This window comes from Chiloscyllium plagiosum, chromosome 42 (genome assembly GCF_004010195.1).
Source record: "Chiloscyllium plagiosum isolate BGI_BamShark_2017 chromosome 42, ASM401019v2, whole genome shotgun sequence".
Taxonomy (NCBI): domain Eukaryota; kingdom Metazoa; phylum Chordata; class Chondrichthyes; order Orectolobiformes; family Hemiscylliidae; genus Chiloscyllium; species Chiloscyllium plagiosum.
The window spans coordinates 16,599,249-16,611,791 of NC_057751.1; the positions used below are offsets into that span (position 1 = coordinate 16,599,249).

Here is a 12,543-nt window from a genome sequence, read left to right on the forward strand (position 1 = left end):
TGCAGTAATCAGAACGCTTCTCCGAGGGAAAGCAATTTTCGTTTTCGGCTTTATCTGACAGTTTGCTGGAAACTCAGGCTCTTTGTCCTGGGGAGTGAGCGATTCACCAAAAAAGCACAAACGTGGACCGACACCCGGACAAAGCAGTGGAGGCAAAGATGCTATAATCAAACAGCTGGGTGAGGCAGTGTGGGTCAGCCCAAGTGGACGAGTCAAACATGCTCTTCCTGGAGTCAAATTACGTTAAGATCTGCACTGGACGGCACAAATGTCCTAACTATGGATCACTTCTGACAGGTCATTTACAGAATTCTTACAGGGTAGATGCCGATAAGATGTTTCCCCTCTATCTGGGGAGTCTTAGGTTAAAAAGGGGGGCAAGCAGGTCATTTAGAACCGGAGACAAGAAGAAATTCCTTTTCCCAGAGGATGGCAAACCTGGATAACTCTTCGCGCCCGGAGAGCTGCGGATGCAGGAAGACAGGAGTCGGTAGATTTCTGGTTATTAATGGCATCCTGCTTTCAGATTCCTGGGAATGGCAGGACTTTGCCTAGGCACATTGCTATAACTTGAAAAATACCAAGGCAATGCTGTTCAGCGGAAATACTCTATTAGGCAAAACTGCGTCCAACTCTGTTCTGTAGTGCTCGCAGCAAATAAAAAAAAAGTTGTTTGGCTTTCTCCATTAAAAGGCCACATCCAATACTTGGTTAGACAATTCATTTCCAGCAGAAAGCATTCACCATATGACAAAGCAAGTTCACAAGCCTATTGGCCCAACGTGCCCGAGAGTCACATTAAAGGAGCACGCAGATTCACAACTACAGAATAGACTTTGCATAGAGCCAGTGATTTTTAAAAGACTCTTAAATGTCAAAAAGGCCAGTCAAACTAACATTTGAAGATGCACTGCTCGTGACTTCCCGCCTACAGGAGGAGCAGTGGGGTTTCTTCACCGCCATCAGCTCATTGTAAATGGTTTGCCTTAGTCATGCAATGTTAAACGGCATGTGCTCAATCCCAGCTCCAAAGCCATTAAAACCTTCTAACTGACCCACTGACAAGGACGCACTGGGAACTCAATCCCTGGAACAGATCTTAAGGCAGCCCAGAAGGAGGAAAAGAAATACAGAGCACCTGAACTAATAAAAAGAGGGAAATGGATTATGGATACAATTTCAATTCAAAAGGCTCTCAAACCACACAGCAGTAAGTCAGAAAAACACCAGTGAGATGGACTGATGATTTGAGATTGTTAGTGCAGAGATTCTGTTGTACAGACATTTAATATTTCACACATTTTTTGGTCCAATAGATCCAATTTCTGGAAGAAAACTTTCAAATGGAATTGGGTTTGTAAAGAACAGGCGTTGCGATTGTTGGCGGCTCCAGTAACAATGTCCCGAAGCACACGGAGATGGCGAAGACACGAACTCTTCCACAGCGCCCGTCAGATTTGCAGAAACCCAGTCTCAAAGTGCACCGCGCTACCTGCTGGTTTCAAAGGGAAAGGAAAGCAGGGTCCATTCCGACAACTCTTCAGAAGCTCCGGGAGCCTGACCAGGAGCCACCGGGATGGCGGGAAAGAAAACGCACCGAGGGGCTCGAAGGACCATGCCCCGGTTGGTCATGTGTACATGGCACCATGCAGGTATTCCAGGCGGTGCTCCTTCTGCTTCCTTCGCTCCTGCAGAAAGAGAGCAATAGAGGTGACCTTTCACAGCAGGAAAGAACTCACTTAATACTCGGATCTTGCCAGGTGTAGATAGCTGATTATCTGCAAGACTAATCTTTCAAATATTCCTGCATGTTGACTGGCAGACTGTAGGTGAATGGAATTCTTCAGATGTGATGCTAACTATCCGAAGCCTTAAAACAGCTCATATTAGTGACAGGGTGCTATGGTCGCTCCTGCCGGAACAAAGGCCAAAGAACATTCCAGCCCAGGAACAGGCCCTTTGGCCCTACAAGCCTATCCTGATCCAGATTCTCCATCTAAATCTGTCGCCTATTTTCGAAGGGTCTGCGTCCCTCTGCTCCCTGCCCATTCATGTATCATATCGTATCAATGTGGAATAGCCTGGAGGCAGAACGCCTCATCTTCCACCTCCGCACCCTCCAACCCCATGGCATCAATGTGGATTTCACCAGTTTCCTCATTTCCACTCCCCCACCTTACTGCAGTTCCAACCTTCCAGCTCATGACCTGTCCCACCCGTCCATCTTCCTTCCCACTATCCGCTCTACCCTCCTCTCCGACCCATCACCTTTACCCCCACCTCCATCCACCTATTGCACCCTCAGCTACCTACCCTCCAGCCCCAGCCCCACAACCCCTCCCCATTTATCTCTCCACTCCCGCGGCTGCCAGCCTCATTCCTGAAGAAGGGCTTTTGCCTGAAACGTCGATTCTCCTGCTCCTCGGATGCTGCCTGACCTGCTGTGCTTTTGACTCTAATCTCCTGCATCTGCAGTCCTCACATTCGCCATTCATGGATCTGTGTAGATGCATCTTCAATGACGCTATCGTGCCCTCCTCTACCACACTCCACTGGCAACGCCTTCCAGGTGCCCACCAGCCTCTGCGTGAAGATTTTTCCACACAATATCTCCCTTAAACCTTTCCCCTCTCATCTTGAACTTGTGACCCCTAGAAATTGAGTCACCCCCCACTCTGTCTGTACCTCAATCAGGTCTCCCCCTCGATCTCCGTCTCTCTAATGAAAATAATGCTACCTTTCCTCCATAGCTAGCTAGGGCAACAGCCTGGTGAACCTCCCCTGCACCCTCTCCAAAGCGTCCACATCCTTTTGCTGAGGGGGGTGACCAGAACTGTACGCGGTATTCCAAATTGAGCCCACACACTCCAACAAATACCAATTCCAATTCTACTTAACCCACCTCCAACAAAATGAACAAAAAAAGGTATTAACCCCCTGAATACAATCACAGAATCCCTAATACACCTTGGAATTATGACTGTCACTTATTGGCAGCAGGATCGCAGCCATATTCCCTATCTGAGGTGATTGGGATTAACATGTATGCTGGCAACCCACATACCACTCACCCAAGATGTAAATCTATTAAAAGTGCTCTGCATAGCCTTCGAGAATGTGACATGTGGGTCACCTTTATTCAGAATGACCCAATACACACTAAATCGTTGAAAAGCAGCTTCCTCAATTGAAGGTTTAACTATTGCTGGGATACTGCCAGGCCCGGAGAATTGCAGCTTTTCAGGAGAGCTCAGAAAGGCAGGGCTCGCTGCACTCGGAACGGAGGAGGCTGCGGGGAGACGTGATTGAAGTGTACAAGATTGTGAGGGACCTGGTGCGGGGAATGATCTCGGAGCAGAGGGGTTGGTGACCAGGGGGCATCGAGTTAACGTGATGGGTTAGAGGAGCAACCCATTGCCTGAAAGGGTAGTCAAGACAGAAACCCATTGAAATGGCGTCTGGAAAGCAATGGAAATCCCATCACCTCCAGGGATAAGGGGCAAACGCTGGAACTTGGGATGAGGGCAGGTGGATGTTGGCAGGCAAGCGCGATGGGCAGAGTTGTCTCCTTCTGTATCATTTGCCTTTTTAAAAAATATTTAATAAGAGATGGAATATGGAGAGGGAGCGAGCGGATGAAGTGCCCCCTGAGGAGCTCCAGCACAGAAACAATGAGCCAACAGAACTTCTTCAAACCAAAGCATAAACAGAGAGTCGAGTGCACGCGCCCCTCAACCCCAGTAAGTACTCACCAGCGGAAACCGCCGAATAACGGTCTCGAGGACAATCCAATTATCGGCCTGTCTGCCGGGAAGCTTGGGGGGGGCACAGTGATGCAAACACCCGAGTGTAGCACCCACACAGAGGTGAGCTGGCTCAGGAAGCAAGCCTGCACTGTGAACCCCAACCACTATTTATTCCTTAAAATTCCTCGCAGGCATTGGTGGCAAGGCCAATCTTTGTTGCCCATCGGGCGTTGCCTTTGAACCAAGGGGCTGGCTACACTAGTCAGCTGGGCGGCACAATGATTAGCGCTGCTGCCTCACGGCACCAGGGACCCAGGTTCGATTCCAGCCTCGGGCAACTGTCTGTGTGAAGTTTGCACAATCTCCCCAGTCTGCGTGGGTTTCCTCCCACAGTCCAAAGATGTGCAGGTTAGGGTGGATTGGCCATGCTAAATTACCCATAGTGCTCAGGGATGTGCAGGTTAGGGTGGATTGGCCATGCTAAATTACCCGTAGAGTTAGGTGCATTAGTCAGGGGGAAATGGTTCTGGGTGGGTTACTCTTCGGAGGGTCGGTGTGGACTATTTGGACTGAAGGGCCTGTTTCTACACTGTAGGGAGTCTAATCTGAAGAGTCACCCACACTGCTGTGGGTCTGGAGTCACATGTGTGAATGCATTTCCCAATGGACAGTCGCAACCACATGAGTTTTTTTTTAAAAAAATACAAATCAATGGTCAGTTCATGACCATCATTACTGAGATGGGTTTTCACCAATGCATTGAATTTAAATTCTATTCGCTACCGTGACATGATTTGAACCATTAGCCTGGCTCCCTGGATTACTCAGCGAATGACATAACCACAACGCCGGCTGCTCCCTTTCCTTTGTGGGACTTGGGCGTCGCTTGGGCATTGATAGCCCACCCCCTGTGTGCCCCCTTGAGAAGGTGGGGGTGAGCGGCCATCTTGACTCGCTGACCCACAATGCCCTGAGGGAGGGAATTCCAGGATTTTGACCCAACAGCTGTAAAGGAACAGCCGATACATTTCCAAGTCAGGGTGGTGAGTGGCTCGGAGGGGAACCCGCAGGGGGTGGTGCCCCTGATTCCTGGTCGCCTTAGTTCATGGAATGCCCTGCCAGTAGCAGTGGTGGACTCTCCCTCATTATGGGCATTTAAGCGGGCATTGGATAGGCATATGGAGGATAGTGGGCTAGTGTAGGTTAGGTGGGCTTGGATCGGCGCAACATCGAGGGCCGAAGGGCCTGTACTGCGCTGTATTCTTCTATGTTCTATGTTGTCCCTCCAGATGGAAGTGGTCGTGGGTTTGGAAGGTGCTGCCTGAGGAACTTTGGTGAATCTCATCGAATTTTAAACCCTGAATCATCACAGCTTCAACAGTTTCTGTTCAAGGCGATCCAAGCTCTTTCCATTTACTTCTTTGCCAACTGGGATGCAGTCAGAAGGGATGCATGTGCTGTTTGCATTTCCTTAGAGACAGAAGTGGCAATTTGGCGGACAGAAATCATCAGCAAAAGAACTTTGTTTCGGACAGCCTCGCTACAAAGCACAAGCTGACACAGGAAAGAGCAAACACAGCGCACAGCAAGAGCTCAGAGAGTGGGAGCAGAGTCGCCTTACCCTGTCTTGCTTGTACTCCTCGTACTCTGGATTGTCAGTGGGCAACTCGAGTCTGCACAACGGACAGGAATTCGTCTGAGGGAACAGAACAGGAGAGGTGAGCACGACTGAGCAAGGCAGACGGTGAGCCACTGGTACCTAGACCGACCGATGGAGAAGCTCGCTACGTTCCTAACCCCACCCACGCTGTTTATGGAATGCGTCTCATTGCACTGCCTCCTGTAGGGTATGGTAACAGAACAAGGTAAAACAAGGGGCAAAGCTCTTTATTGGTGGGATAGGTGAGCTGCCTTCTTGAGTCGCTGCAGTCCATATACTTGACCCACAAGGCCATTAGGGAGGGAGTTCCAGGAGTTTGACCCAGCGACACTGAAGGAATGACCAAAATATTGCCAAGTCAGGACGGTGAGGGGCTCGGAGGGGAACCAGCAGGGGGTGGTGTTCCCATGTATCTGCTGCACCTTGTCCTTCTAGACGGAAGTGATCGTGGGGTTTGAAAGGTGCTGCCTGAGATACTTTGGTGAATTTCTGTAGTGCAGCTTGTAGCTGGTGCACACTGTTGTTACTGAGCATCACTGGTGCAGGGAGTGGATATTTGTGGATGTGGTGCCAATCAAGCAGACTGCTTTGTCCTGGAAGCATAGGGCTTCATAGATTCCCTCCAGCGTGGAAACAGGCCCTTCGGCCCAACAAGTCCATAGCGACCCTCCGATGAGTAACCCATCCAGACCCATTCCCCTACCCTATTACTCTACATTTACCTCTGACTAATGCCTGAAGAAGGGCCTGTGCCCGAAACGTCGAATCTCCTGTTCCCTGGCTGCTGCCTGACCTGCTGTGCTGTTCCAGCAATAAAGTTTCAACTTTGATCTCCAGCATCTGCAGACCTCACTTTCTCCTCTGACTAATGCACCTACCCTATACATCCCTGAACATGATGGGTAATTTAGCATGGCCAATCCACCCTAACCTGCACAGTCTTTGGAGTGTGGGAGGAAACCGGAGCACCCGGAGGAAGCCCACGCAGACACGGGGAGAAAGTGCAAACTCCACACAGAAATCGCCCCGAGGCTGGAATCGAACCTGGGACCCTGGTGCGGAGACAGCAGTTGCTAGCTTCGAGTGGTGTTGGAGTTGCCTCCCATCCAGGGCAAATGGGGAGTATTCCATCACACCCTCCTGACTTGAGCCTTGCCGATGATAGGGCAGGCTTTGGGGAGCCAGGAGGGGAGTTACTCGCTGCAGGATTCCAGCCTCTGACCTGCTACTGTAGCCACTTGTAGCAGGGCTAATCGAGGTTCTTGTCAAGATTAGAGTGGTGCTAGGAAAGCTCAGCAACTCAGGCAGCATCCGAGGAGCAGGAAAACCGACGTTTCGGGCATTTCCTGAAGAAGATTATTTGGCCCGAAATGTCAATTTTCCCGCTCCTCGGATGCTGCCTGAGTTGCTGTGCGTTTCCAGCACCACTCTAATCTTGACTCTGATCTCCAATATCTGCAGCACGCACTTTCACACAATTGAGTGTCTAGTCAACTGTAACTCCAGGATGTCAATAGTAGGGATTCAGTGATGGTAAACCACTGAATATCAGGGGGCAGTAGTTAGAGGAGCGTCAGAGGCTGAGGGGTGACTTTATAAAGTTTACAAAATTATGAGGGGGCATGGATAGGGTAAATAGAAAAGTCTTTTCCCTGGGGTTGGGGAATCCAGAACTAGAGGGGCATAGGTTTAGGGGGAAGAGGGGAAAGATATAAAAGAGACCTAAGGGGCAACCTTTTCACGCAGAGGGTGGTACGTGTATGGAATGAGCTGCCAGAGGATGTGGTAGAGGCTGGAACAATGACAGCATTTAAAAGGCATCTGGATGGGTATGTGAATAGGAAGGGTTTGGAGGGATATGGGCCGGGTACTGGCAGGTGGGACTAGATTGGGTTGGGATATCTGGGTCGGCATGGACGGGTTGGACCGAAGGGTCTGTTTCTGTGCTGTACATCTCTATGACTCTATGTTCAAAGCCCAGGCATTTGTGCTGTGTGAATGTTACTCACCTTGGGAGCCTAAACCTGGATATTCTTCAGGTCTTGCTGTATTTGAACACGGAGTGCTTCAGTCCATAAATGTGGACAGAGCAAAGAAAATGCTGGAAGGCAGCGAAAGATCAACTCACACTTCAAATGGGACTTTTGGTTAGAATGCTTGGCTGTACTGCCTTTGCCTCAGACGTGACTTTGATCCCCTCGATTGAACCAAGTCAGGAAGGGGACGAGAAATAGGTGAGGAGCAGCCGAAGTGGAGGGAAGCACGGTGGACTGGACACGGATGTGCAGTTCAGTCTGCAATCGCTCAGAAAATTGAACAGCTCAGAACAACGAGGTTTCAGCCAGAGAGATGAGCCACTCAGAAAGCTTTGAGTCATCCATAGTGAAGGAGATTACCAATCACAGTCAGAGGAAAGGGAAGCGAAGGATGGAAAGCTAAAACTGTCCGAGTCAACGGAAACAACTCAAGACGTAAGACAGGCACCCACATACCTTTCCCAACCAGGGCACGAGACAACCAGAGTGGAAGAAATGTTCACACGGCATCTTCTTCACCTTCTCCTCTTCCTCAAACTCCAGTAAACAGACCGGACACTTCAGGCCTTTATCTGAGTGACAAAAACATTAACAGCTCTCATTCTAACAAGGCACACGATTATAGTGTTACTGCATGCAGCCTTATGACAGGTTTCTGCCACTTGGTTCACAAATACTGAAAACACTGGAAATATCAGCGGATCAGATAGCATCTGTACGGAGAGCGAGAGAGAGAGAGAGAGAGCGAGCACGCTCCATATTTGGTGTCTCGTAACATTTGTCAGAATGAATCTTAATTTTGAGAGTAATTCCTAGTTTTTGTTCCCCATCACTGATGATGAGCTGCTTTCTTGAACCACTGCAGTCCATGTGATGTAGGGACATGGTGTTGTTAAGGAGGAGATTCCAGGTTATTATTTTGCAAGGGATCAAGAAGTATCGAGAATTGTTTGTTCTCCTGCAGGAAACTGAACAGACAAAAGGAAGTCTCGACAGGAATTAGCGTGCAGGGATGCAGGGAGCGCTTGGGGGAATGGGATTCACTGGATTAACGCTACCAGGCTGAATGGCCTCAATTTGTGACACACTGACTTTCTGCCCCCCCAAGGTTAAGGATTAAACCTCGAACCTGCTGATCTGTATTACGTATGACACCAATGACGTGACAATTCTGAACTGTGGACTCTGCAGATTGCTACGGACACCAACCCTGGCCCCGAAAAGTCTTACCTGCTTGTGCGGGTGTCACAGGGACTGTCGGGAGGTTCTGCACAATCTCCTTTTTAGCAGCGGGTGGCAGGCGGTGATCCCAGTCAGAGATATCCACCTGCCCGAGGTCGAGATCGATCCCTGCCAGCAAAGACCTGCAACCAACACAAAAGTAGAATGACACCCGTCGGTTAATGTGCATTTAATTCACTCTCCTAATCTTCACTGTTCTCCTTCACCAAAGGAGAAGCAGACTGTTCAGACCCTCCGGTCTACCCCAGGGAGCAGATACATGGGAACACCACCCCCTGGCAAGCTGCCCCTCAAGCCATCCCAAATTGGAAATATTTCGGCTGTTCCTCTAGTGTCGCTGGGTCAAAATCCTGGAACTGCCTCCCTAATTGCGCTGCGTGGGGGTCCGTACGCCACACTGACTGCAGCCGTTCAAGAAGGTGGCTCATCAAAGGGGCAATTAGGGATGGGCAATAAACACTGGCCTCGCCAGTGGCACCCACCGCCCTTGAAAGAATCAATTTTTTAAAAAAGCTATTAATAACCCTGTAGGAAAACAGAACATTTCTTTACTCAGAACGGAGAGAATGTAGGTCTCGCTAATGAGAGGAAACGGTTGAGGCAAATCATTCCGGTGCTTTCTAAAGGGAACTGAAGCCGAGAGAAAAAACCAGAAGGCTGAGATGAGGTGGACAGAATAAGAGGTGTCCGCACACTTGTGTATACAGCGGCCTGTTTCCGTGGTGTATATTCCATTTTTGTTTGGAACACCACGCTTCATTCAATGTTAGCTTACAATCCTTCATTTCCTCCCTATATTAGCCAATCCATTCCTTTCAAAATTACTGCCCTCCACTGCAATCCTTCCTTGGCCTCGCACATCTTTCCAAGCTTATTTCTACAGCTTTTCCATACCTTCTCAACATACTTCTGCTGATAAAGGCTATCCCCAAAATTCTGTTTCTCCAACTCTCTGAACCTAGCTGCCAAACAAATTAGGGGAAGGAGGAGAGCTAAAATTCAGAATGACAGAAGAGAGAATATTTCAAAATACAGGAAAAGGTGGTGTAGACATGAAGGCAAGGCTGGATTATGTCTGAAGCAGAGATGATCACCAATTTGCACTTTATCCAGCTTTTTGAAAGAATACTTTGCATCAGTGCTTGCTGTGGAGAAGGACATGGAAGATACAGAATGTGGGGAAGTAGATGGTGACATCTTGAATAAACGTCCATCTTACTAAGGAAGTGGTGCTGGATATCTTTCAACGCATAAACATAGATAAATCCCCAGGGCCCTGATCAGGTGCACCCTAGAGTTCTGTGGGAAGCTAGGGAAGTGATTGCTGGACCTCTTGCGGAGATATTTCGATCATCGATAGTCACAGGTGAGGTGCCAGAAGACTGGAGGTTGGCTAACGTGGTGCCACCGTTTAAGAAGGGCGGTAAAGACAAGTCAGGGAACTATAGACCAGTGAGTCTGACCTCAGTGGTGGGCAAGTTGTTGGAGGGAATCCTGAGGGACAGGATGTACATGTATTTAGAAAGCCAAGACTGATTCAGGATAGTCAACATGGCTTTATGCGTGGGAAATCATGTCTCAGAAACTTGAGGATTGATGAGGGCAGAGTGGTGGATGTGATCTATATGGACTTCAGTAAGGTGTTCAACTAGCTAGCAAGGTTAGATCTCATCGAATACAGGGAGAACTAGCCATTTGGATACAGAATTGGCTCGAAGGTAGAAGACAGAGGGTGGTGGGGGAGGGTTGGAATGGAGGCTGTGACCAGTAGCGTGCCACAAGGATCCACTACTCTTTGCCATTTATATAACGGATTTGAATACGAACGTAAGAGGTATAGTATGTTAGTTCGTGAATGACACCAAAATTGGAAGTGTAGTGGACAGCGAAGAAGGTTACCTCAGAGTACAACAGAATCGTGACCAGATGGGCCAATGGGCTGAGGAGTGGCAGATGGAGTTTAATTTAGATAAATGTGGGGTGCTGCATTTTGGAAAGGCAAATCAGGACAGGATTCATACACTTAATGGTTAAGTCCTGGGGAGTATTTCTGAATAAAGGGACCTTGGAGTGCAGGTTCATAGCTCCTTGAAAGTTGTTGTGGTTCTGCTCGCCGAGCTGGGAATTTGTGTTGCAGACGTTTCGTCCCCTGTCTCGGTGACATCCTCAGGGCTTGGGAGCCTCCTGTGAAGCACTTCTGTGATCTTTCCTCCGGCATTTATAGTGGTTTGTATCTGCCGCTTCCGGTTGCAGTGGTTAGTATATTGGGTCCAGGTCGATGTGTTTATTGATTGAATCTGTGGATGAGTGCCATGCCTCTAGGAATTCCCTGGCTGTTCTCTGTTTGGCTTGTCCTATAATAGTAGTGTTGTCCCAGTCGAATTCATGTTGCTTGTCATCTGCATGTGTGGCTACTAAAGCTAGCTGGTCATGTTGTTTCGTGGCTAGTTGGTGTTCATGGATACGGATCATTAGCTGTCTTCCTGTTTGTCCTATGTACTGTTTTGTGCAGTCCTTGCATGGGATTTTGTACACTACGTTGGTTTTGCTCACGCTGGGTATCGGGTCCTTCGTTTTGGTGAGTTGTTGTCTGAGAGTGGCTGTTGGTTTGTGTGCCGTTATGAGTCCTAGTGGTCGCAGTAGTCTGGCTGTCAGTTCGGAGATGTTTTCGATGTATGGTAGTGTGGCTAGTGCTTTGGGTTGTGGCATATCCTCATTCCATTGTCTTTCCCTTAGGCATCTGTTGATGAAATTGCGGGGGTATCCGTTTTTGGCGAATACATTGTATAGGTGTTCTTCTTCCTCTTTTTGCAGTTCTGGTGTACTGCAGTGTGTTGTGGCCCTTTTGAACTTTCCTTGAAAGTGAAGTCTCAGGTAGATAGCATAGTGAAGAAGGCGTATAGTATGCTTCCTTATTTGGCCATAGCACTGAGTATAGGAGTTGCGAGGCCATGTTGCAGCTCTCCACAACACTGGATAGGCCACTGTTGGAATACTGCATGCAATTCTGGTCTCCCTCCCTTAGGACGGATGTTGTGAAACTTGAAAGGATTCAAAAAGATTTACAAGGATGTTGCCAGGGTTGGAGGCTGAATCGGGTGGGCAGTTTTTTTTTGGAGTGTCGGAGGCTGAATGGTGACCTTATAGAGGTTTACAAAATTATGAGGGGCATGGATAGGGTAAACAGACAAGATCTTTTCTCTGGGGTGGGTAAGTCCAGAACTAGAGGGCATAGGTTTAGGGTGAGAGGGGAAAGAGATAAAAGAGACCTAAGAGGCAACTTTTAAACTCAGAGGGTGGTACATGTATGGAATGAGCTGCCAGAGGAAGTGGTGGAGGCTGGTACAATGACAACGCATCTGGATGGGTATATGAATAGGAAGGGTTTGGAGGGATATGGGCCAAGTGCTGGCAAATGGACGAGATTAATTTAGGATATCTGGGTGGGCATGAGCGAGTTGGACGGAAAGGTCTGTTTCCGTGCTGTACATCTCTATGACTCTAAATCTGCTGTGCTCCCTGGAGCAATACCAGGAGGAACCCCTCTTTACATTCAGAGAGCAAACAAAAACAGCTTCAGAAAATGCTGAGAAGGCGTAACAGATCATTCACATCCACAAGGCAAATGTACATCATAGTGAAAGACCATTTAGACGCGTCTGCGCCAATATGACAACTGTCCCCCCCACCCCTCTCCTCCCGCTTCCCCCATCTTCCTCCCTTTGCCTATGCCTCACTACTCTCCATCAGCTCTCTTTCCCTTGTCCATCAGCCTCCACATTTGCTCTTTACACTCCTCTCTCTGCTTCCCCCCCCATATCCTTTGCCTTCCCTTCCCTCTTTACCCCCCTCCCCCACT

The 12,543-nt window shown here is 48.8% G+C and overlaps 1 protein-coding gene across 1 annotated transcript in view; it reads right to left on the reverse strand.

Moving 5' to 3' along the window:
- Window positions 1-706: 706 nt before the first annotated feature.
- rnf181 (ring finger protein 181) overlaps window positions 707-12,543 on the reverse strand; it is a 13,291-nt gene continuing 1,454 nt past the window's right edge. The window contains exons 2-5 of the mRNA XM_043681644.1: window positions 8,673-8,806; window positions 7,899-8,014; window positions 5,368-5,442; window positions 707-1,688 (exon numbers count right to left, since the gene is read on the reverse strand). Coding sequence (XP_043537579.1) covers window positions 1,629-1,688; window positions 5,368-5,442; window positions 7,899-8,014; window positions 8,673-8,806 — 385 coding nt within the window. The 3' untranslated portion in view covers window positions 707-1,628. The remainder of the gene's footprint in view (window positions 1,689-5,367; window positions 5,443-7,898; window positions 8,015-8,672; window positions 8,807-12,543) is intronic.